The sequence below is a fragment of the Pteropus vampyrus genome, unplaced genomic scaffold, assembly GCF_000151845.1.
Source record: "Pteropus vampyrus isolate Shadow unplaced genomic scaffold, Pvam_2.0 Scaffold171, whole genome shotgun sequence".
In the NCBI taxonomy this organism is placed as follows: Eukaryota; Metazoa; Chordata; class Mammalia; order Chiroptera; family Pteropodidae; genus Pteropus; species Pteropus vampyrus.
Window position 1 is genome coordinate 810,431 of NW_011888952.1, and position 27,215 is coordinate 837,645.

The 27,215-nt window shown below is 34.8% G+C and overlaps 1 protein-coding gene across 2 annotated transcripts in view; it reads right to left on the reverse strand.

The window, feature by feature from the left end:
- The window catches only part of PPARG (peroxisome proliferator activated receptor gamma), a 121,194-nt gene that overhangs the window by 20,025 nt on the left and 73,954 nt on the right, over window positions 1-27,215 (reverse strand). Inside the window, exons 5-6 of one of the 2 annotated variants that reach the window (XM_011370553.2) lie at window positions 20,178-20,316; window positions 9,004-9,203 (exon numbers count right to left, since the gene is read on the reverse strand). In XM_011370553.2, the coding sequence (XP_011368855.1) occupies window positions 9,004-9,203; window positions 20,178-20,316 (339 nt within the window). Of the gene's footprint in view, window positions 1-9,003; window positions 9,204-20,177; window positions 20,317-27,215 lie in introns of those variants that run through there. The other variant, XM_023536854.1, reaches the window with a different exon arrangement.

A 27,215-nucleotide genomic window follows, 5' to 3' on the forward strand; every position in this document is an offset into this window, starting at 1 on the left:
GTCTTCTGGGATCAAACATATTTTAATAGTTTTGGTCTTTTTTTCCTTCAATTTATACTGTAACACTTTACCTATGCCTGGCTAATAGTTCCAATTTCTGTTGTTTGGAGTGTTTGTTGTTGATTTAAAAAATAATATAAAATTTATTGTTTATCTTGGCTTTCAATAGAATACGTTTTTAGCCTTCTTTCAATAAAAAGCATTTCAGCAACTCAGGGTTGAACAGACACACTTGAACATAAAGTAACCTTGCAGTTTTAAATTAAATCTACTGAGATCTGAAATGAAACAAAGTGTGCATGTAAAATATACTTAATTATAAAACTCAGTCTGAAAGCAGATTAGAAATATTGAGCCAAGAAAATGTCTATTTCTTTTTTTAATGCTCTGGAAGCAATCTGTTTCAGGAAGAGCAGATGTGTAAGGCCTGTGGGTAAGCGCTGCAAAAAGTGGCAAAAAAAAAAAAAAAAGTTTTGAACTTATTTTTCAAAATATTGGTATTTAAGGGTCAAATAATCAATAAAACATGAGCATCAGGTTTGCAAAAGGCTGCTTTTAAAAGCAAGTTGTATTAGCCATGAAATGATCCCACTCCTTCATTTTCTTGTATAGAACTAACAAAAGGTTTGTAGTCATTGTGAAAACTCTCAAGGCTACTCTGATTGAGAAGGGGCAGGACTTTATATACATTGGATATAATGAACTACATAAGGAATCAAACCTCTAGCCCTATTCAAATCAAGTGCATACCTGGAAGTATTAGAACAAGAGTTGAGGATACTTGGGTTCTAGCTTTTGTTCTGTGGTTAACTATCTGACTTTAGGAAAGTCATTTATCTTTCCTAGGCCTCAACTTTCTCATTTGAGGAAAATGGATTAAATTGGAGATTTCCATTTCTTCTCTTGAGAATACTCTAATTGTATTTCTCAGAAACTGTGTGTGTGGTCTGTGTAGTGTGTGAGTGGATATGTGTGAGCATGCATACACATGCATGTACACTGAACATGAAGTCTCTAATGTGCTATAAATATTCGTTTGAGCAGAGATGTTGAGAATTCTCTCCTGATTGGCAAGAGAAAGTGAGTGCAATGAGTGGAAGTCATTGCCAGCTTCAAGGTTTAGAGATTCTATTAATCTCTATATGAGTCTAGAATTTTCACCAAGCTATTAAATCTGTTCTACACTGAAGAAAATAACACTAACACTAAGGACTCTAAGATGCTGAATAGATTTCCAAACTTGCATATTATTTCAACACTATTTACTGGAGATATTCCAGAAATTCTTCATTTAAAAAAAATTTTACTTCAATTATATTGTTTAGCAAACCACAAAGGAGGACAGATGTGAGGAGCCTAACAGTAAGTTTGCCTGGTTGCTCTAACTAATTCTTCAAGTAAATCAGGAGCAAATAGTGCTATGTTTTTGTATATTTTGCTTTTTTGTTTTTTTTCCCTACTTTAGGATTGATATTATTAATGGGAGAGGAAAAAAAGCCAGAGTAGATAGTAAGTCATATCAGTTATAATGTGCTATTTCCTCGGAATGTCAGATTCTAGTGGGTAAAATTTGTTTTACAGAACCTAGAGCAAACCTGGTTTCTGTTTTCCAGGAGTTTTGTAGCTTATTATAATTTATGTTGAAGAAATACTAGCTTTTTTGCCATGAGAATCTCATGGTATGGATACCTGAAAAGTCTACCTGCACATGTATGTACAAGTTACATGAATATAAAATCATCACTTCTTCACATATGAAAAGACTGTACCCAGAACAACCCACTTCAACTTTTAGAAGAGCTTCTGCTCACCCATTTGGTTCTTGGCACAGAATGTATGCAGAAAATTCTTCCACCCCCATGTAAGCAATTTATCTGGAACTATGCCCTGATAAATCACCCTGTGACTCTTCCCCTTGACTTCCCCTGTCCCCTCATATAAAGACCCAGGTTCCTGTTTTTGAAACTCTGAGATAGTTGAGCATAGGGCACAAAATCCTGCTAATTTTCTCTCCCAATTTAACAACAATGTGACTTTAACCCCTTGGCAATCAATGTTGGTCAGGATTTCCTGGCAGTAAACACTCAAGGACAGAGAAAGGAATCAGTGGCCCCCACCATCATGCCAAACCATTCCAGTTTTTTTTTTTTAATCTCTTCAGCATTTTGAAAGTGGTGAGCTGGCAGAAAATTCTAGGTATTGACATGTGAATGAATACCAGGTGGATTTTTGTTTTGTTTTGTTTTCCCAGTCATATGATTATGCTGTTTTCATTGAATTTTTGAAGTCTGCATAGTTTCTTTCAGCCTCCACGTGCATCTGTCAAACTGTACGAGTGATGATCAGATATGATCTGCCTTTCTTTTTCACCAATTTGACAATCCTTAGATTGCAAACGGTTAATCTGCAGATTTCACACAATGAGACCTCCATATCCTAAAACAGTAAAAAACACTGAAGACCCTATCGCTTAAAACTATGGGTGAAATTAGGTCTGTGGAATTTATTTTGAATCATTAATTCAGTATTACACTTCTGGTAAAATATTCCACATTTCTGTATTTTCTACAAAGCAAAGGGAAACCTTATCTGTTCTATTAGCTTGTACAATATCATTAGATGATCTGCCATTATAAGATGAACCATATCATCAAATTTAGTTTTAATGATTTTACCCTTTCAGTTTGGAACTAACAATTTATTTATCTTCAGACACTCTATCATATGGCTAGATTAGCATCTCTCCTTAACAGGAAAGCATGCTTAATTACATTTAGAACATTATCAGGGATAGATCCAGGTTTTGTGGGGCTTAAAATGTACATAGTTGTTGGGTACATTTACAACATTGTTGGGTTCAATAATACAAATTATAAGAACAAAATTGCTCAGGTTCTTCTCAGGGATTGGAAAGGGCTCTGTGCAAGGGAGGGGCCCTTAAGCTTCATCAGCTTCCTGGTGAATCTGCCTCTGGCCATTATGATGCTTGTCCTTCTAGTACACTGAACAGACCAGAAAAATGTGAGAATGAAATGAAAAAAACTTCATTTGAACACGTTTTTCCAGAGAAGGAAAAATGGTTTCTATAAGGGGAAATTACAAAAAAAAAAAAAAAAAAAAAAAGTTTTCTCTGGAGAGATACATCAAATGTACTTTATTTTGATATATTGTGATTTTCAAAAATGGCTCCACATATCAAAGCCAGGATGAGATTGGGGGGGGGTACTGCTTTATATAAATAATTAAATTTAGTTGCAGACCTATTTCATGCCTCCTATGTATAACACAAAGGTCACGGGGAAAGCTGGCTTAATAATGGAGAAATAGAACAAGAGTGTTCCTTAGTAGTCCAATAACATCAGCATTTTAATACTAGCTATAAAAGGGATTATACGTGAATGCTCTAAGTTTACAGCTCCTCAAATAATAAATAGCAAACTAAAGGAGATAAATGAGAAAGTCAACTAATAAAACACAGACTATTCCAGTGATTTCTCTAATTTGGGAGACTGAAATTAGTGTAGCAGACAACTAACTCTACCTTCTCATAAATGATCACTTGGTAACCACCTCAGAGTTAAAAATGACCTGAAAAAATGTGTACTTCATCTTGTGGGGTTCTCCTGATATTCTTAGTTTTCTTGACAAATTAAACAAAAGTACAAGGAAGAAAACTGAGTTCTTAGGGCCTCTCTTCTTCATTTTGTTTCTTTCTTTTTATACTTCTGACTTTCGTCCTTTTAGACACACATAGTTCTCAATTAGCTATAGTGGGTGAATGTTCATCCAAAATGCATTGGTTGGGTTTCCTCGACTTCTTTCTAGTTTCTGCCCTTGTTGTTCCTATTTTCCTTTTTTTGAGAACCATGGGATTTATAGAACTAAAGGGGTCTGTAGAAATAAGCTACAGCATTATTTTCTGACTAGGTATGAATAAACTGAAGCCAAGAGATGTTCCAAAGTCATAGCTATTTATAGTAAACCTGAAGTAGGACTAGATCTCCTGACTCATAATTAGTTCTTTTCTCTTTCTATTTCTTTCTACATGACTTCCACACTTTTCTTCTTTAAATAAAATTACCGTTCTGGGAGGAATTGGGGCTTTTACACTGAAGCTCCTATATGGTGGGATCTTGGAGTCAGAGCCTTCTGAATTATTATTTCCTAGAGGTCTAGTGAAGTGCTATGTGATTGAAGTTAAATTTGAAAGTCTCTCAAATGTAACTCTGTTTTCCTGCATGGTTTAGAGATTTAAGACAAACAAAAACTTAATAGGAATAATTATTCATACTTTAATGAACTAGCACATAACCACAGCTCTTAAAAAACCATCAACTGCCAGTCAAAACGTTACTCAGCTGGCAAGCAAGGGTTTTGGTCAACTGAGTCTAATCGTTAAAAAAAAAAAAAAAAAAAAATCCAAGCGCTTTTTTTCTTAACTACATAGAATATTATCTTTTTAATTTATTGTCTGAAAGAATACTATTGGTTCAGATATATTATATCTTTAGCTATCCCTGACAGTCCTGGCAATAAAGGAATTTATTTTTTTATTAACACAAATTAATGATCCCAGGATCCTACCTTCTATAGTAGCCATTGAAACAAAATAGCACTATTATCCTGCTCTTTATTTGTACTAGGTGCTGAGTCTCTTTCCTCTGAGGGTTTGTCTAGTGTCTTCTCAGGAGAGTGAATTCCAGCTCACTCAGGTTTTTCCACAGATAAAGGGGAAAGAGGGCACACTTTGTGTAGCTGTGAGTTAAGTGTAGGATTTTAAAGGACAGATATCTTTCCAATAGTTTGAGTTGCTAGATTTGATGGCCACTGTAAATTTTAGAATGCTAAAGTTTAAATGGGTACGGAAGTATTTTCACAAAGTTTTACACTCCTATATTGGTTTTATTAGTCAGTAGTTTTATATTTCATACACTATTTAGAAAAACCATTTTCATTATGGCATCTGTCTGTTCTTGTAATTATAAAAACAGTGACTCCACGTTTACCTATCATAAGCAATGTGCTGCCTTGGGACCCAAAGTCCAATAAGTATAACTAACAAGTTTTATTCCTTATTTGCAGATAGAGTACAGCCAGGGCCTCACCATCTCTCAGATATAAAGTGAAAAGCTGGCAGGCACACCAAGCATTTTTCTATTTATTGTTTTATGACAAACCATGGCACTGAAAATGGTTTTTGAAAACCACTCTCTTTATTTTCACCAACAAACATGGGATTATGTGATAATTATACACCTAGTGTGATCATCACATCAGGGTAATGGTCAAACACTGGGAAATTCCAAATCCATTCAGTACTCAAACTGCCTTTGTGAAACACAGCACCTAGTTGTAACTTATTCGTTTTCAGAGTTCACTAGGATCTCTTAAAGGAGGGGCCTGGGCTGGAATAAGCCACTGAAAGAGAAAGACTGCGGGAGAGCCAGTTTCGTTTCTATTTGAGGGTAGCTAAAAGGCCTATCGCTCCTAAAATTCTTCTCCAGTGATCCATATTCTGTGCTTCCATATCTCATCTTCTCTTAGCCCTGGGCCTAAAATTCCCAAGCATTATTATTTTCAGACAAGACAATGAAAAGTACATCATGTCCCAAAGATATGATGTTAAAGTTAAAAAGATAAGAGGGGAGCAGGAACATTTAATTTATCTGTCCACTTATCTGTTTTGAAAGGTGCAAATGGCACCAGGGAATAAGATATAGGAGAAGGAAGTTAAGTTGGCAAGGAGAGAAGCCTCGGTTGTACTGCAGGCAAATGCTGGTGCTGGGCCTGGGAGGAGAGATTAGCAGACATTCCATATATGTGACCGAATAGGCAATGGTTAAATTAAATAGTAAGATAAACTTAAAGAATGGCCACTTCAATAAAGCCATTTCCTTTTCCAAAGGTTCTGGGCACCCATTATGCTGAGTAGCCTCCCCCAGGCTTGGCCTAACCAACACTAATGACATCAGTTTTAGCAGGGTGTATATAATGAGACCCAAACTGCTCTACAACACCAGCCGTAGCCACTTTTCACATCCCCCACCCTCTCAAAAGTCCATATTTCTGCAAAACTTTTCCTATCAATTCAAATCTTAACTTTCATAAGTCTTGGCCAAGAGATAACATAACACCCCTGAGAAAGATGCTATCAAATGAATAACATGACCATGTAAGATAAAGAACAAATCTCTAGTCTCATTGGAAATCACATTTTGGATTTTTTTCCCTCTCCCATATTCCTCTCTGAACTATTTCTTTCCACCAGTGCTTAATTTGATTTTGAAAGATAAGGAGAAAAAGGAGAGCCAAACAATTCTATTTCAGTTTTGTGTAATCAGGGAATGGATTATTTTAATTTGGCCCCGTCTCTCATTCCTTTCCAGATCTTTATAAGAGGCAATTCTGCCTCTATCCAGATCATTAATGATGTCCAAGTTTGGTGAGCAAATATTGGGCTAGTTAGAGGCCAATTTTTGCTGAAAGTCCAGAATTTCAAAGGGCATAGGCAACAGTTTTTAATTCAGTTAAGCAAACAGTTTTTAATTCAGTAATACATCCCGAATAACTACTATGGGCAGTGCACACTCCCAGTTACTATAGTGGAAAAAATTACAAATATTTGGCCTCTGAACTTGAAAAGACTATAATCAAGCATTTTGTATCCCTTTCCCTTAAAATAGCTTAATACCTATTTATTCCATAAAGAGCCTGCAATTATCTTATTTTTAACTCAAAGATTTAGAGCCGAAGAGTCAATTGGCATGAGGCTTTAAAGTGATTTACAATGGATTGGGCTCTGTGCCCTTCAGTAACACACAGAAGAGTATGTTGGACACTGGTAGTGTAAACTTAAATTCTTGACTACTGGGGAAAATTTAAAAAACAAACAAACAAACAAAAAACTATCTTCCTTCTATCTTCCAGGTACTATTAAATTGATGGGATTTCCACCATGGTTTGCAGGTCTGGATTGGGAGATAAAGTGAAGCTGAGAAAGCAGTTCCAGGAAAACAAATGGCTCGAGGTAAAACTGGAGTAAACAATTTGTTTTAGTGCTCTTTCCCTGTCATTATTCCTTTCTCAGTTCTGGGGCTCCTAGCCTCCACTTCCCTACCCCATACTGGCTTTCAGCAAGCTGTTGCAATTTGCCGTAAACTGTTAACCCTCTTTAGCCACATTGCTCTAGTATTTCTTTTATTTTTATTTCTTTAAACAAACAGTTTATTTTCCGTAGTCAAATCGGCTATGTAGAGGTCTTCATTTATTTGCTTTTGTTTTGTTATGCCCTGACTTTTTTCATGTAATGAATACACAGACTTAGCTTTACTATGACCTACAATAAATGTCTGTGGGAGACAGTCCTGGTCTCTGTAATTCAGGAAGAACAAAGCACAAGAGTATACTGGGATAGCAGAACAAGGTAGATAATTCCTGCTATTCTAAAAATTGATAAAAATAAATCGTAACTCAGAATGTTTCTCCAAGGTGAAACTTTCCTCGTGTATAGGTCAGCCTGGCTCATTGCTAGCCGATGGGAAAGGCTAGCTTCCAGAGAGAATATCATGCTAAGAAAGCACTGAAGTAGAAGTCAGAGGCCTGTATTATAGTCTTGGTTCTTCCACATGCTAATTATGTGATCTCAAGGCAAAATGCTTAACCTTTAAATAGAGGGTAATAACAGGAGCCATGAGATGGTTTGGTGTCTCAAACATATGAATGTGTAAGATTTTTTTGAAATTGTAAAGAACTGAATATAGGTATAATACTGTTAAGGTATCAACAACCTCTTGCAGTCAGAAAACTCATTGTCCTTCTGGGCATTTCACCCTTTATACGGCAATATCCCACAGGAGCTTTTTCTTTTAGTTGACCCTACTCTGTTTAGCTAAAAGGAAAAATAACATCTTGAGATAGTCATCAAAATACATTAAAGGGTAATGAAATTTTCCCCAAAATATAACTGAGTGGGGAAAAAGTTACATATATCTATCAAGTAACTGCATACCTCTCCTAAAGGTGTTCATTTGAAAATAAATGAGAGCATAAAAGGGCTCCTAAGGGCTAGGATGGTGTCTCCTGAATGCGTTCCGTGAATCTTACTACCCTAGGAACCTGCTGTGGAGATAATGACAATCAAAGTCAGACCCTGCCTGTGTAAACTGAGCTCCAGAGATGTGATCAATCTGCAAGCTAATGGCAGAACTGGGATTAGAATTCATGTGTAGTTGTGTTTTGTTTTAATATGAATCCACATTGTTTTTTCAGATTCCTGCCAGAGAAGAGGTCTGCTTCTGGAAAACTTGACTCAATAACAATTATAATCCATTCTGGGTTTTCTAAACAGTGGTAATCAATGAGCCTACAGATGTTTGAGAATCCACTAGAGTAGCCCAAGCAGCTCTGAGTCTCACAGAAGATAAAATTCATACATATAATAAAAGGATAAAGCTCTCAGTTACCCAGGAACTATCAATAAAGTGCTACAAAGGAAAGAAAGGTAATATAATATCCGGAATGTATTTTTGTGCCCCACGTGGAACTTCGTAAAAGGTAACTCTAATAGTTCTCTTAAAAGATAAAATAAGGGGACTGAATACCTTTTCCAAACCTAGGTCAGGAAAGCCGGGTTGCATGAATTAATGTAGTTGTGACCAGCTGTTTTGATACCAAGAAAAGAGATGTATCCTGAAAGAGGATGGTGGGATGAAGGAGGCTTTGGTTCATTCATTAAAGTTAAGATGACCTGCATATTTTTACACTGTTCTCAAAGAATTTATTAAGAGAACTTGAAGGACTTTCTCCCTTCTCAAAATAATTTTCACTTATCCTATCTGAAGCCATTTCCTTTCCTGTGTTTCAGACTCAAGCCTGCAGTATGTAACAGCCAATAGCTGAATAGTACTCTACCTGTGTGTGTAACATGGTAAATCATTTCCTCAAAGGAAAAAACAACAACAACAAACCCGGCCACCCCAAATGAAGACAGTAGAGAGAACTAACTGATTTATCTGTTGTCTTTCCTGTCAAGATGGCCCTCGCCTTTGCTTTGGTCAGCGGGAAGGACTTTATGTATGAGTCATACAAATGTTTTGCCAGGGCCCGTAGATCAGCAGACTCTGGGTTCAGCTGGTCGATATCACTGGAGATCTCTGCCAACAGCTTCTCCTTCTCAGCCTGTGGCATCCGCCCAAACCTGATGGCTGTAGAGGAAGAGAAATGACAGGATGAATCATTGAAATACTACTGCTCTTAATGCACTGTTCTCCTGTAGTCCTAGTGCCTACAGAGCAAAAGGCCCTCCTCCCCTCCACCAATCTCAAGTCCTGGTTTCTATCTACAACCTCGCTCATATTTTTATTTCACAGCAATAGGACAGGCTACAAGTAAATATTAAATTGTTCACTTCTTTAATTTAAAAAAGTAATGCACGATCTGTGAAAGAATCTAAGAGTTTGACCAAAAAAGGTATTCGGTCCCATTATTTACTTACACATAGAGAGCCAGCTCCTACTCATCCCTCAAGACCCAATTCAAATGTCACCTTCTTTGTGAGGCTTTCTCTTTTTTCTTCAAGCAGAGTTTATTATTCCTTCTCCTGGACTCTAACAGAGCTTTGTACATACTTCAACGATAGCAATTTCACCCTGTACTTTATTTATTTTACATGTCTGTTTGTCTCACTCTAGAACAACATCCTGAAGGCCAGGGGCAACGACTTATTCATCTTTGTGTCCCCAGCACTTGACATAAGGTCAGGCACTAAAAGGATTAACATGTTTTACGAATTAAAGAACTGTGTAGGATTCAAAGTTGTACAGACATAGACTTTATTCTCAGGGAGTCTGTATAATCTGTTTTGTCTCTGTTATAAAGAAATACAGATGGTGCTTTCTTTCATGTTACTAGGCCAGACAGTACTTTTATATTTGGTGGAAAGAAGCCATAATTATCCCCCCGACTTTACAGGATTATCACTTAATGATGTTTGTCAAAAAGACAATTTCCTTAATATTTGATTTCCTATGGAATGAGAAAGTATGAAAGAAGAAGAAAACTAAAGAAAGAAGGGCAAAAAGGAACATTTAAGAGGTTTGTAAGGCCTACATTGGGGGAAAAAAAATCACCTATTTATAACTGCTTCAACTCAAATATGTTTTTCTTCCTTCCTACTAATACTATCTGTAAAATAATATTATTATTTTATTTCATTATTATCATACCTCATTCCAGGTGCTTACATATGCTGTTTCATTTAAATCTTCAAAATTTTTATTGAGATATAATCGACATATAACAATATGTTAGTTTCAGGTGTACAACAGTGACTCAGTATTTGTATATATTGTAAAATGGTCACAGTAAGGCTAGTTAACAGCTATCACCACATATAGTTACACAATTTTTTTTCTCGTGATGACAATCTTTGAGATCTACTCTGTTAGCAACTTTCAAAATAAAACTCAGTATTATTACTATAGTCACCATGCTGTACATTACATCCTCAGCACTTAATTTTATAACTGGAAGTTTGTACCTTTTGACTTCTTTCACCCATTTCACGGCCCGGCACCACCCGCCACTCCCAGCCACTTGCCTCTGTTAACCACCAGTTTGTTCTTTGTTATCTATGAGTTAGTTTTTTGTTTTGTTTTCTTTTGTTTTAGAGTTCACATATAATGAGTCATATGGTATTTGTCTTTCTCTGTTTGACTTATTTCACTTAGAGTAATGCCCTCAAGGTTCATTCACGTTGTCACAAATGGCAAGATTTCTTTCTTTTATATGGCTGAATAATGTTCCATTGTGTATATATACCATATTTTCTTTATCCATCCATACAGGAACACTTAGGTTGTTTCCATATATTGGCTATTGTAAATAACGTTACAATGAACACGGGGGTACAGATATCTTTTCAAGTTAGTGTTTTTCTTTCCTTTAGATAGATACCCAGAAGTGGAATTGCTGGAACATAATTTTGACTAATGCTACTTTGGGGCCACACTTTGGACTCTGCATTTTCTTGTAATAAGGTCATTTGGATATCATATCAAATATTACCCTGTGCATAGCTCTACTATTATACTTATCATATGGTATCATAGTAATGTGTTTGTTTTTATGAGTCTCCTGCCCTAGACTATAAGCTCCTTGAGGGCAGAGACTTTTGTATTCATTTATATCTCTAGCACTTAGTGGTGCTCAGTTAATGGTTGTTGGATACAGGAATGAATAAATGGATGGTGCCTTGCTATATGTCATTATGCTAAAGACAGCATTTCTACCATAGACATAAAAGCACATGAACACATTTCCATCTGAGTACTTAGTGAATTTTATTTTGGATTTGCTACAGAAGAGACTGCTTTGTATCCCTGAGTCTCAAATTCCTAAGTTCATTTCAGTTGACCCTAAGCTTTATCAAAAACTAATACAACTATTGGGTTGTAGGGGCCTCCTTAGGGACCTCTGAGTTAGAAGGGAAGAGAATCTTACCATTCAGTTTGGAGTCCTTTAAATTAAATTAGCCTATATCCATTTGGTAAACATATTCTCTGCATATGACCCCTTCAACTTGCCTTTTTTTTTGGTCAAAAATCTTGTCTTTCTTCTCCCTTTTCCCCATTCTCTTTCTTTTTAGTTCCACGGGGATGGGCAATGAATTGTTGTTCACATTCTTATCTCAGTCCCCCACCCCTCTGCCCTGACATATAAGTCTCTCAGGATATAACCTCATCACTTATTGTATTCTCTTTCATAGCACTGATTACAATAATGATCTGTGATGTTTTCTTTTTTCCTCTGCTATATAATCTCCACGAAGGCAGGACTCCTGTTTCTTATTGTATCCTTAGCATTTAGTATAATGTCTGGCATTTGTTAAATCCTCATATAACATATTTTGAAATAAAATGAAAAAAAAAAAAAACTAGATAGTAGATTCCTTCAAAATCCTTCTCTGGGAAACCAGTCCAATTATTTGCTTCCTTGTACTATGTTTATTCTTTGTTCACCAGTAGTTCTCAGTTGAGGAGTGGGGAATAGAGGGGAGGCAGAACGTGTTAGAATCACTTGTTAACTTTTAAAATTATATATCTTCTATAGAATATTTTAATATGCCATTCTAATACTCAATGAGGAGTGTATCAAAAACTTGGGGTTTGGGACAGTGTAGAAAAAACTTCCTAAATGATGGGCTCATGTTGTATGCATACCTTAGTTTATCTATCGAGCTAGTACTATACTACTATATTGGTTTATGTTGGTTATTCTACTAGAACATAAAATATATAAGTACCAGGTTTTCTCATCTATGCTCCTGAATGTAACAAAATACACATAGTAGGTATATAATATATGCTTGATGAGTTAAACTCCAAAATATCAAGTTTGAAAACAAAAAATGAGATAGTATTATATTAGTAAGTTTGGGAAAGTGATCACGAAAGAAAGCACCCAGTAATAATTATGGCATATAAAAAGTAGAAGAAATTTGGGTGCAAAACTTGGAGAAAATCAGAGTTATATACCAAAACAGAGGTGGTTGGAATTACAAACAATCTTTTGCTCTTTAACTTTCGTTATTTACCAGAGCATGCAATACTGCCTCTTCACTCAATGAGTAAGTACTGACTATCTACTGTATGCCAGACATTGTCCTAGGTGCTGGTTATTTTTTCACAGGTAATAAAATATAAATACACACAAAAGTTTATGTGCCTAGGAAAGCACTTTTTTCCTAATAGGTAATCCAAAAAATTAATTTAGAATAAACAGCCAAAGATAGTCACTTATAACCTTTACTAGTCCTGCTTTTTTATAACCTAACAAAATAGACAAAAATAACTTTAAAAAATAATTTTAGAATTAGGATATATTAAAGCTAAAGCCTTTTGCTCCAACCTAAATAAAATGTGAATTCTTATAAGCTGAAGTTCCCCCGAAAGGCTAAATCTCATGAACAAATGTTCTGTATCGTTAAATGCACATGCTGCAAATTAAACTCAATTAACTATTAGTGCAACTAATTCTATAGGTGATTTTAGCATTTTTACATACCAGAGATTAAAAAACGGGATAAAAAAATACATCTCATTTAGTGGGACTAAATTTGCACAAAATGTATAGAAATCTGAAGTGGTAAGGGAAATACAATTTTTTATTTGTATGCCTATTTTAAGGGAGAAAAAGTTGATTTTATTTTGTCGCTTTTGAGTCCCATTAATAATGTCTACCTACCCCATGTGGGGTGAAAATATTAGGCACAGAAAGTGTTTAGCTAGTGCCTGGCATGTAGTAATGCTTAATAAGCACAGCTTTTATTACTTGCGGATGAAGTGGTCTAAGGCAACTATGGTTGCTGTAGACTATAGACCAGGATGGTAGGCATGGCGCACTGTCCCAGATTCTTTCTCACAGGTAAAGAACAAACCCTGAAGACCTAATCTGTCTGTCTGTCTGTCTGTCTGTCCGTCCAAACATCCGTCCGTCCATCCATCCATCCATCCATCCATCCATCCATCCATCCATCCATCCATCCATCCATCCATCCATCATCTCTTTCTTTAACTTGTTTAGGAATGGTGTTTTTTAATGAAGTAATTCTTGAACCTCAGTTTCCACCCATTGAGTGGAGGATCTGAGAACCAAGAAGAGGGAAGACTTCTCTTTTTGGACTGCTGCTTCTGAAGAGACTGAAGTTAAAGCTCAGAAACAGAAGTTGAAACTTCTAGACTGGGGACCAGAAATACAAGGTTGAGCGTGCCCATATACAAGTATATTTTTCCAAATCTCCTACCACTCCTGATTAATCTTAAAAGATAAAAGGAAAATGCTCCATGAGTCACTGAGGGAGAACTTTTGGCTTCTCTGGAAGACAGTGGAATTAACACTGCTCTTGAGATAGGTAGTTAGGAAGTCTACTTTCTAGTTTTAGCTCAGTGGAAAACTAAGTGGCTTAACTTCTCTGGTCTTCAACTGCTTCATCTACAGGATGAGGGACTTAGAAAAGATCTCTAAAGATTCCTTCCTTTAGCTCTGAATTTAGCTATAAAAATTCTACAAATCTCAATGATACATAGTACTGGGGAATATGCTATACTCTCTCTCTTTCTTTTTAAAGCAATATTTGTTTAGTCTTTGAGGTGCTGAAAAAACAAAACAAAACATTCTTTCTGTTCTACAGATCTAGCACATATCACATAGGGCAACTTCCAAAATACTGGCATTCATGTATCTTAGTTTTAAAAAAACTGTCAATATCAGAATCACTACACACTCTTCAGGAAGAATAGGTTTGGTAGACACTCATTAATTTCTGGTAAAAATATTAGCATGCCTTTATGTAATATACTTTTACTGAACTGAATGCAGCTCACTACTAGCATATGACAGATTCAGCACTGAGTATTTAGTACTGATAAACTCCAAGCACATGGAACATTTAGCTATCTCGCTCTTTGGATCTAAGTATAGCGCTTAGAAACAATTAATGTTTCTTAATGATAATTAATGACATATTTAAAAAACATATACCTAATTGTAAGATCATCAATGACAAATGCTACTTAATTACACAGATAAATTAAAGCAGATATTCAAATAATAAATCAAAAGAAGATAGAAGAATTAAATAAGTTGTGTTTTATTAAAAATGCTTTTGTCTTTTAACATCTAAGGGGTGAATTTGCAGTCAAATCAGGCTTTTGGCAATTAGTAAGGTTATATTTCATGGTCAGATTCCCTATTTTTAACATGTTTATTTTCCACAGCCTTATCATATAAATAAGACTTGTATAACACTATTGCTTTTTGTATAGCTATTGTCAATAAGTTATATGTTTTCTCACCTCTTTCTTGAGGGAAAAAATGTGCAGTTTGAGGTTTTGTAGAATTTGGCAATCTAATAACTATCATTTTCTAGCTCCTCTAAAGTAAAACAAGGAGCAGCAGACTGAACACCAATATTAAGTTATTTTTATGTAGGGGTAACATTTTTCAAACTATTTATAGAGGACATTTAAATATTTGCCTAGGTTTCTTTCCAAAGTAGAGATGAGCAACAAACATCACTGCCTCACCTTCTGACTCAGTCCCAGTCCCTGAAGTCTTATTTGACATCGTTTAATTCATTCATTGAACACCTGTTTAGTGCAAGACACTGTGCTAGACAGCCTGGACGGGGCTCCGCGGAGGGGGCAAGAAGGAGGAAAAGGACATGTCTACTAGGGGAGATGCTAAAAATACACAGATTATTCTCTCTCTTATACCTCTCTTTACTAGCTCCTTCCTTTCCACCTAAGCAGATGTTTAGTTTTGACACTAATATTACCTCCCCTTCATGTTATCTTTCCTCAACTGAAGTTATTTAACGAGTAGTCTTCCTTCTCTGTCTGCATTGTCACTATTTACTTCCCAACCCACTGCAATCTAGCTTTCGCCTCATTTAAAATTTCCGAAACTACAAACGACTCCTGTCTATTCTTTCCTGAGATCTGGATTTTTATTTTTCACTTCTTCCTCTATTCCTACATCCCTTTATACACGGATGCTGTATATCCCATAGGCACTTCAAATACAACAAAAAACCAAACTTTCATTTCTCCCTCCAGACTGTCTCCTCTTCCTGTTTTACTTTCTTGGTTAATTCATTTTATCACCCAAACTGAACACCTTGAATAACCTTTGACCAACCTCTGTCCCCTGAGACACTTGCATTCATTGGTCAGTGCTCTGATATTTCTCTCAATTCCACTTCTTCTCACCCATCCCAATGTCTTGTTTCATAATATTGCACTGGTGTTCTGATGAATTTCCCTGATTTTTCCCTCTCATTTAACCTTTTTACTGTTATCTATAGTAGCTTGGTTTCTGGCAATAAAGATCTGATCACTCTCTTGTTTTATAAGGCACAGTGTAGTGTCAAGAAAAGGTATAATACACAAAGAGGAAGAATGGAGAATTAGAAGTCTTATGGAAGAGAAGACATTTGAACTGGGCCTTGAATGCCAGGTAGAATTTAGACAGGGAACTGAAGGTCATAATACAGAGGCCCACAGGTATTCCATCATAGGGCACTTTCCAGGAACAGTCAAGTACACAACTTGCCTGAAATATACGTGGAAAAAGAGCAGCAGTGGGATAAGGTGGAGGAGGCTGGACTGTGGGCAGTCATGAATGCCAGGTGGGTTTGAGTGACATAACTGTCATGTGCATTAGGACCTCTTACTTTGTTATATTTTCCTGAAAGTTAACATTTGGGTAACTTTCCTTGATACCACAAAGAAAAGACTAAAGAAAAAAAGAAGAACATGTTGGAATTTTAAATTTATTTGCCATACAGGTTTTCCTTTTTTGTAACATACACTAGGGCTTCTATTTAAAAGGAAGGAGAAAAACTACCTTAAAATGCTGTGCCACAAAAGTGTGCAACCATTTTTCTGGGTTTTTATTTTATTTTAAATTATTTTTAAGTTGTTGGCTTTTTTTTTTTTTTTTTAAGAATTAAAAAGACCATCATTTCTATAATAGGACATCCTAATCAGCAAAGCTAAGATTTCACTAATTTTTATATTTATGAAAAACATAATTTTTATTCAAATCTCAATAGTACAGGAAAAACTTAGCCAAATAACTTATAAGTAACATAAGTCAATTCTTCAGATTATTTTTTTAAATGCACAGCCTACACTTATTTTATTATGTAGTTCATACACATGAAAATCAGTCCTGAATACAAAATATTGACTAGTCAGAATTCTTAATGACTAAATTATTTCATTAAAAATAAAGAGAACACATTTAAAAATGTGATACCAGAGATTTTGACAGCAGGACTTGAAAACGAAAATTATACTTCAGAAATCTATAAAACTGTGAGTGCCCATTTAATTGAAGAAGCAACATTAATCTGTGAGAGAGCATTTTTATCAAGATTCTGTAGATACCAGCTTCACTAATTCGAAATGTAAAACAAACAGTAGCTGATGCAATGATCCCTTAGTAAGTTAATTTTGGGTAGTCCAGGAAGTTGGCTCGCTATTTCTGCTCTACTTGCAATTGGAGCCTTTCTCTAAAGGTGTCTGGACAGGGTATTGAACTGACTGCACTTGGGATAACTCAGGAAGGCTTTGGAGCAATCAGTGGGACTGACCCATGGTCTAGAAATGATGGATTATTAAATGACCAAAATCATTGCAACGTGTATTTATCCTGATCATTACAGAAAAGAAATTGCTCCTAAAGCATATCAGACCAACACTCGGATGCCTTTACTACTCAATGCTGAAAATGGATATTTGGGAAACAATTCGAAGTTTCCAACTGGAAGAATGCTGAAATCATATCCTTCTATGATGTTTAGGTTACACGTCACAATTAAAATGTAAGTTCTATCTGAACATTAAGCAACTATACCATTTATACTTTCTTTAGCCCAGACTGCTTTTGTACTCTGGGGTTACAGTATTATGTGATCATCAAATGTACTGCCTTAAATTACTGAGCAAGTGATCAGAACATATAAAAGACCTGATTAAGGCATGACTTATATTTTTATGGCACCTAAACATATAGGTGAAAATTTTTAAATTCAGGCAACTGATGATGCCGGTTGCCTAAATATTTTGGAAGACTGTGACATAATCTGTAAGATACAGAATAGCCGGCTGAAAAGTGAAAAATTCAGTGAGGTAGATTACTTGATTTACATAGCATCATAGACTTTACAAAGTTGAAAGGCCTTAGAAGTCACTGATTTTCCAACAATATACCCCAGGGCCCTTAGGGCTCCTTGAACGTTACCTCAGAAGCCTCCTTCAAAGCTGGGAGTGGCTAGCTAATAGGGAAGCTAAACTCACAGAATGGGCTAAACAGAGACCAAAGAGTAGAAATAAAAGTAACACAGAATAGAGCAAATTTACTTTGGTGGATGTTCATTTCTTTCTGTGTGTACTAAAAACAGTGAAGTCCTGATTTTGGTATAACACTAAAAGCCTTATTTTGATAAATTGGTTGAGGTCCATTCACATAAAACATTAATAAAAAAGCATTCTATATGAATGGAAATCTCATTACTTTGGCCTCACATTGGCCAACGCAATGAGTTTTAAATAGTGACTAAGATCTCCTAGAAAACTTTGTATATTGAAATGTTTCCTTCATCAAGAAAACAGGCAAGGCAGGTCAAAACCTAGTCATTGAGTTTCCCTTCTGTATGTAGATCAAATGGATGTTTCCTTTTCTGTGCAGCAAACACATTCCCATCAAAACCTCTGAAAAGGGATTTTCTTAGTTATGTCTACAATCCTGTAAGTGCTGAACTGCATAAGTCTTTGATGCCATGACAATTCCTTTTATTTGTGGGGGGTGGGGGGGTGGGGGGGAAGCCTTTGCAAGAAGTACCAAACACTCCTATCAAGGCTGCTCCTCTCTCTAAATAGAATAATAGTCATACGATGTCCAAAGATGACCTTATTCAGTTCATGATAACTTTCTCTGACTTTTCTGGGAAGAGAAAATTATATCCTCAATAATCACAAGGCTGGGCTTTAAATATTATTTGCCTATAAACAATAAGCAATAGGAGATATATTTTATATGTATGTATACAAGCAACAGGAAATATATTTTACATTGATGTGTGATGTGACAATTTTTTAAAGGACAAAAAATATAATTAAAAGCAGAACTGGCATGCTTTATTAGGCAGTCTTAGAGATAATGACCTCAAAGTCAAAGATTTCTTCATAAAGATAAAATAAGTTTATTTCAACTTGATTGCATCACCTAAAATACAACCCTTGACTTGAAAACATGCCCTTATGTTTTATGAGGTCTAAAATAAAAAGGAAATGGATGGAATTAAACCAGCAAATTATTTAGCAATCAATGACTGCAGTTATATGCTGCTACACAGCAGATGTAATTAATTGTTGAGAAAAGTTGGACCAAATTTCCATCCTGTCTAGAATACCTAATAGATCTAGTCATAATACATTCTTGCCTTCATAGGAAATGACACATATTAATGATAAAAAATATAATTTTTTAAACTATTTTTAAAAATTAGAGTATCGACCAATCATTCTCAAATATCTTGATGATTTCCTCTGTGAAAACCAAACATAGGCTTGATGAAACAAAAATTTAATTTTCACAGATGTTATGGAGTCCTTACAGATGAAGACTGACTTTAAAGATTATTCTCTTACTAGGTCAGTTTTGAGAGAGGTGAAGGCAAAAAAAAAAAAAAAGTAAAAACAGGATATCCAATGTAATAAGACTTTGAATTTAACTTGATTGCTTTGGCATTTTACATTTCTTGAGCCCATAATGAGTTTTTAAAGAACTGACTAATATTGACAAATATAATAATGTCAAGATACATAAAAATTTGTTTTGAGCTAGTTAACCAATCAGAGCTAAACAAAAAACAAGAACTATTTCTTCAAACAAGCTCATCTTCCATGATTTTACTGAGTTAGTTCTCCACAGTTCATGAAAATATGGTTCTTCTCAGGTCTTCTACATTCTTCTCCTTAGGTCGACACCCAAATCATAAGCTCGATTTTAGATATAGGTTTAAAAAGTAGAAAGTTTTATTCTCTTATGTTTCTATAGACACTGAAGTTTTGTGGAACTTTTAAATATTTGCTTTATCCACAAGTCTGTATGCTTCTCCAAGTCAAAACAACTGCTATATCTATACTCACCTCTGCATAGTAAAGAGGAAAAAGAGTATATAAATCTAAATTCTGATAAGCCACTTAAAGTTCCATATCCAGAAATCTGCAAGATTTTCTTATATTTGATGTAGGAAGAAACTATTGATACACCTAAGTAAAGTATAATTCTGTTTTTAATACTATTAAAACAACATAAAAAAAATCATCACAATTAGCATTACATTTGTTTTAAAATACTACGGTTATTCCCATCACCTCCCAGATTTTCAAGTCTTTTCTCCTATTATGGCAGGTGCCCAACCACAGAGAAGATTCTGCACTAACAGCTGTGAAACTCTGAACTAAATGAGAAATGCTTTATCAGCATGCAATATTCTGAAATTTGGCATTCTGTGGAAAAACTGTGCACAATTTCAGCAATGGCCCTTGTGTCTACTGATCTGGCAGCCAGAATGAGAGTAATGTATGTGGTGCTAAGTGCTCACTTACCATTATGAGACATCCCCACAGCAAGGCATTTCTGAAACCGACAGTACTGACATTTATTTCTACTTTTTTTGTGGATCCGACAGTTAAGATCACACCTATCATAAATAAGCTTCAATCTGATTGTTCTCCGGAAGAAACCCTGCAAAGGGATAATGAAAAAAAGGAGCAAATTTTAAGTCTTTGTGACACACAGAAGCAGCAACATATGACTAAAGGTGCATTGGCCTGGGAATCAGAAAAGGTAGATTCTTGATTCAGTTCTGTCACTGGTGACTTGAGATAAATCACTTATCCTCTCTGGAACTCAATTTTCTTCGCTATGAAATAAAGAATCAGGGATCTCCAGTGTCTTGTTTTAGCCCTTCAGTGACCACATCCAACTAATGTCATTCAATGTATTTTGGCTCCACGTTTGCATTTCAGCATGCTCTAAGAAGTGCTCTGGATTTAATGTAATGCAAATAAAACACTATGTAATCAGTTCAGTGTCTCTGCAAGCCATTCCAATAGCAGGCCCCAGCCCTTATAATTGTGCTAAGCAGTTTGGCAAAGTTATAGTCATTTCATTCTAAAATATGATCAGGGCCAATAAAAATCCATATGTGTATAACTTTTTGGAATTCTCTATGTTGCATAATTTCCTACAGAATTGGTTTCATTTATTTATGCAATTGAAAGAGTGTCTCATAATTGCTGTAGCCTACAAACAAAAAGAAATAATAGAAAATAACATGAGAAGTAATATATAAATCCTCAGAAAATCAATTGCTATCCCAAAATAACAAATATATCAATTTGAGGCTAATTGAATGCTGTTATACTTATATTTTTTGGAAAGACCTGAAAAAAATTCTAATTAGAAATGTTTTCTAACTTCATTTTTTTCCCCCAGAATATTCCTATTCATTTCTATTGTGTTCATTTTCATGAAACTCAGTTCTTAATTCTTCCAAATTTATCTGGTCCTGTTTGGTACAAAAAGCACTAAACTAGTATTGATTGCCACTTACTTGCCTTTTTACTTTCTCCATATTTCTTTCTTTAACTCTAGACAAGTTTATTCTACTGCTTACTTGACATCTTCACTTGGAAATCTAATAGCCCTCTCTAATCCAGCGTGGCCAACACACTGACATGACATCCTGATCTTACCCTGCAAATTACTTCATTGCAGCTTTTTCCATCTAGTTGATGCAACTCCATCCTCCCACTTTCTCAAGCCAAAATCCCTGAAGTCACTCTTGACTTTTCTTTCAGGTGGAAAGCTTTCTTTAAATAAGCACTTGCCTATTTCCTTCATTGTCTTCAAGTTTTGCTAACACCTCAACTTCTCAGTGAGGATGATCCACCCTATTTAATACTGCGGCCTGTCCCTACCCCCACCTCTCCTCTGGAACTTTTCATCTCCTTTATTCTGCTTAGTGTTTTTTTTCCAATAACACTTATGACTTTCTAACATGCCATATAATTTAATATTCGTATTTACTTCTGCTCCTCTCCCACAGCCCAATTAAAATTGTGAGCTCTACGGGTGAGAGGGGATGGTATCTTACACCCCTAGATGTCACCCAAAGACCATCAATAGTGCTCCATTAAAATTTGTTGAATGAATATGTGTGTCACTTAACTTCCTTTCTAGGCCTCACCCTTTCCATTTGTAAAACGAGGAGGTAATTTCCAGTTCACACGGTATGTAAAACTGAACAATATATTTCTTAGTTATGCTTGCTTTGGGGCTTTATTAAATGGTATCATACCCCATGTAGTTTTTTTTAGATTTTCATTTTTAAAAAGTAATATTAGGTTTCTAAAATTTATCCACTTTCTTGTGAGAAGCTATGATTTATTCATTTTCACAATTATATACTATTGTAAAACTATACTACAATTTATTAATCTATTCTTATGTTGATGATAATCTGAATTGTTGCCAATTTTTTGTTATTATGAATAATACTTCTATAGATATCTTATAAATATCTATCATGCACATGTGGAGTTTCTGGGTTGTACAATATTTGGATGTTAAATTTTGTAAGATAATGCCAAATTTTTTCCCAAAGTGATTATATCAGTTTATACTCTCACCAGCAGTTTACGAAAGTTTCTACTATCAGCTTTCTTAAGTTTTGACAATGTAGTATGTATAAAATAGAATCTAAGTAGGATCTTACTTTGTATGTCCCTGCTTTTTCATTTTCCAGTTTTCTAATGGATTGTCTTTTCTTAAAATTGATTTTTAGGCATTCTTTATACACTGTAGATACTAATCTGTTGTCTGATATCGGTGTTGCAAATATCTTCTCCTCTCTATGGCTTACTATCCTTCTTTACTCTCATTATTGAAAAATTATAGGGTACTCAGGTATTTTCTGTTTCATTTTGATTTTCATTATCTGTTTCACTTTGAATTCCATCATCTTTCTTCTTCCATTGCTGCTGTTGAGACGTCTGCTGTCAATCAATTTTGAAGGCAATTTTTTTCTTTTCTCTTGGTTGCTTTTATATAGTCTCTTTGTCATTAGTATTCTGCAGCTTTTTACTGCACTGTCTGGACATGAATTTCTTTTCATTTATCTTCTTGGACATGTTGTTTTCTGTATATGGTTTCACTTGTTCATCAGTTCTGACACTCCAATTAGATAGGTGTTAGACTTTCTTACTCTATCCTTTGATATTTCTGAACTTTTTTATATTTCCCATCTTCTTTATTATTTATTATTTATATTTATATTTTATTATTATTTATTATTTATATTTCCCATCTTCATTAATTAGTCACTAATGCTGATTGCAGGAGTAAATATCAGAATAGCAGTCAAATAAGATTACATATATATAATTATAATAGCAAAAGTTCATCAGTGAGAACAGTTCTGTACATAACTCTTCTATTCATTAGTAAGAAAGATATGTTTTTAATATTCAAAGATCCTTCGAGAACTAAAAGAGGCTTCAAATCATAGCAGATTCTGAATAGGACATATTCTTTAACACACTAAGGTCTCATTTTCAGTAATTTCCTTGCATTTATCTTCTAGTTCAGTAATCCTTTCTTCCACTGTCTCCACTGTATGCTATTTTTGAACTGTTATTTCAGTAATTATATTTTTACTTTTAGAAGTTCCACTTGGTTTATTTTCAAATCCACCTGGTCATTCCTGATAGTCTATTGTTGCTTGTTGATTGCTGCAATTCTGCCCTCTTTCTTTAAATATACGTAGGTGTTCTATATTCTGTATCAGGCAATCCCAATATCTGCTTTCCTTGCACAAGAGCTGAGGGGTTCAAATCCTTTTTTTATATTTATTTCTGATGAATGTCATTCATGTTAACTACCTATGTGCTTGCTGATATTTTATTGAACTAATTTCTTGACCTTAAACTATGGAAATCCTTCAGGATCTAAATTTGGAATTCTTTCCTCCAAAAAGAGTTTGTAGATGCTTCTGTTGGAAGCCAAGGGGTGCCACTGACTTATGACTATTTCGAGTTGCCTTAAGAATTCTGGCTCGATTCAAAAGCCCCGGACTCAGCACCTCCTCACTGACGGCCCCTAATACTCTTGTAGGCACCTGCCTTTGGGGCAGTGCTGCACCTCAGCACTCCTATGGGCATCTATCATGAGGGAAACCCCACCCCTCTAAGTGTGTCTGTAGTTCCCAGCTCAAACTTAGGATTTGCTTATTTGTTTGTTCTGTTATTGTTGGTTGTTTTGGAGAGTTTTCCCTTCCTCTTCGAGATCACCAATATCTCAAAGAATATGTCCTATGTAGGATCTGCTAGAAGTCAAAGCCTCCTTAATTCTCTTGAATTAACTTCTGAATATTAAAAAGGTTTTTTTCCTCACTTATTAAAAGACAGTTAATGTCAGAATTGTTCTCACTGATAAACATTGTTGGGAAATTTTGTTTTGATTTTTGCCACTGGGATCATGTTTTATGATATTCTTTGACCATTTTTCTGATCTTTACTTTTTAAAACTAGTATTAGTGGTTGAAAATACTGCTTGGCTAGCTCAATGAGGCAGTATTCAAGTATTTGACTGGCTGGAGAGGAAAGATCTTCCTCTCCAGCCAGTCAAATATAACATAAGAGAATTATGTTATATTTACGTTTAGCCCTTATAATGCAAATTTTTGTTTTGACTCACATGGTATCTTTCAAAGTGCATCACATTCTTTTTGTGATGATTCAGGGTCTTTCAATGTTAAAAGATAATTATTCTGTATATTATTTATGTATAGTATATGTACATAAAATCTTGAACTGACTATATACAGACTCCAGCACACCACTTGGAACTTACTTTTACTTTTTGTTTTAAACACCTACTTCATGATAACCATCTGTTTTCTTGTCATTTGACTCAAGAAATCTAGCGAGGAAGATAAAAGGCTATTGCTAAGTGTCTTCCTGCGAGACTACTGATCTGAAGAATGAAGCAGGCTTCTCCAAAGTTTCTTCATATTACTGATAAAGAAACACTTTTTAACAATACTCTTATGTATTATTTCAGAGTCCATAAAACAATGTGCAATTTCAAACACTTACTCTTATGATTATCATGAAGTCTGTGAATTGGTGTAATGGAATGCATCAGTCACCATTTCAGAAAATTGTTTTGTGTATATACTTATTCTGAAGGCTTTGTATTTGTCTGTGACAAGGTGATGCCTGTTTTTTCTTAGTTTTGCCTTTTAGAAATTTTTCTTCAACCTCTCCTTAATTGTTTTACTTTTAATAAAACTTCAGGTGCAATGAGACCTAAGAATGATATTGTTAATTTTACAATAAGATTAAAAGCCTTGTGCTGGGCCTACATTCAGCTTTCCTGTGAAGTGTATAGCCCACAGAAGCTGAATCAATGAACTACCACTGGCAGGTGGGAATATACTAAAAACTCTTCCTGAGGTAGAGTCTTACATAAAAACACAAAAATAGATTACATTGTGTTGTATGATAGATTGTATTTACTTATATCTTTAAGTAAATCTATGGTTCTAAAATGATCTTTCATTAGAGATACAAAAATATGATGAAACCTATTAGAGAAAAAATAAGTGTCCAAAAAAAAGGACAGCTTTGCAAGCCTCTAAGGTATTTATATCTTTTAGTAGCCAAAGGTTATATTTTACCCAAGAATCTGCCATTATTTCACTTTAATCCAAATCCACATTTTTTATTTGTGTTTGAATTTTGGCAAGAATCACTGATATAAACCTTTTCCACTGGCGTTGTAAAATTGTTTAAGATCTCCTAACAGCTATCTTAAACAATATAACTATTCCTTTCAATCCATAAATTAGTCTGTAGGTTTGTGGTCAACTGTATTTTAATTATGGGTATATCCTATATTCTACTGAAATGACAAACATTAAACTGCTGAAGCACCTTTCAGAAAATACATGCAGGCAACTCAAACACATTGGTTAATTTTACTTTCCTAGCTCTTATCACTGAGTATTGTTGATAAACTAAGATGATACCTTTAATTACTACCTGTCACTGGTCTAATTTAGCTGCAATCAGAGTATGGTAGCAATTTAGTTTACTTCCAAAGTAGCAAAGAATGAGTATTTCTTCAGCTTCAATGCCTTATAACAGTGATTTTCAAACATTTTGATCTCAGGACCCCTTACTCTATTAAAAATTTTTGAGGACCCCAAAGAGCTTTAGTTTATGTGGGTTATATTTACTGATATTTACCAGACTAGAAATTGAAAATGAGACATTATTATATATAAGAATATACAAACATTCCATTAGGCATTAGAGCTGTTATCATTCCATGTCATGTAGCTTCTGGAACATTTCACTTACACTTCTGAGCAAATAAGAGTGCAAATGGTAAACAACAACATAGTATTATTATGAAAATAGTTTTAACCTCATGGGTGCTTTGAAAGGGTCTTAGGGACTCCTAGAGGTCTTCAGACCGCACTTGGAGAACTGCTAACTTATACTTGGAGAAGCCAAATTATATTATTCCACTAATATTTTTAAGGTTTTTATCTTTAAAATGAGTACATGTCTATTTTCCCTGCCAAGTTAGCACAACTTTTGCATTTTAGTCTAGGAAGTCTGTAATCCATATTTGGATGGTTTGCAAGGTGCTACAGGTTAGTATATAATACTCTTAATTTTCTTCTATGGTTTTTACTTGTTTGTTTATCTATGGTTAGTTAAGGACTCCCCTGTATTCTGCAGGTTTTATTAAGTATTTATTCTCCATCTCTGCTTTAGAACTCTTCCTGTTCCTGACTTGAAGGCACAAAGATTTTCTCCTCCCTCTTCTCTGTCTCTTTTTTGCTACCTTTCTTCTTTGCTTGCTTTTATCTTCAAAGGTTTTGTGCCTTCAGAACTTAGCTTTTATCACTATAACCAACTACCGACAATGTTTCTCTTTCAGTTTTTAGCTGTTCTCAGTAATGTTAACTTTACACAAATATATGACTAATAGAATCATGGTGGAACTATTTGCTTAAATGTTCTAAGTGCTTTATCAGCTCATAAAAAAACAATAATTCATTGTGGAAACTTAACTAATCATACTGTTTTCATTTATTTATCAACATAAATTACCAAGATGACCAAAACTAAATGGTATCTTCAGGTTATTTCTCAAAATTTAGCAACAATTTACTCACCCCAAAATTGTGTAAATCTAACTCAATAAAATGATATGTTTTTACTGATCACTGAGATCTTAAATAACTAACTATAATGATTTCATAAAAGATTATAGATATTTTAGTTTGGTTTTAATCATAGATTGAATGGGTTTTAGTCTTTTACATGAAAGCATCTATTGCCAGCAGTTTTTCAAGCAGTCATTTTGGAATGTTACACCTTAAATATGAGTGAGACATTGGAAAGCTAATCTAACCAAGTCATTTTACACATGGGGTGACTGAGAGTTAAAGTGTTTTTGTGATTGGTTAGTGACTGGGCAAGTGGCCCAGGTTACTACTAACTTTTCTTTTCACTTTATTAGGTTGCCTTTAGAGTAATAAACTATTTAAATTGCAGAAATAT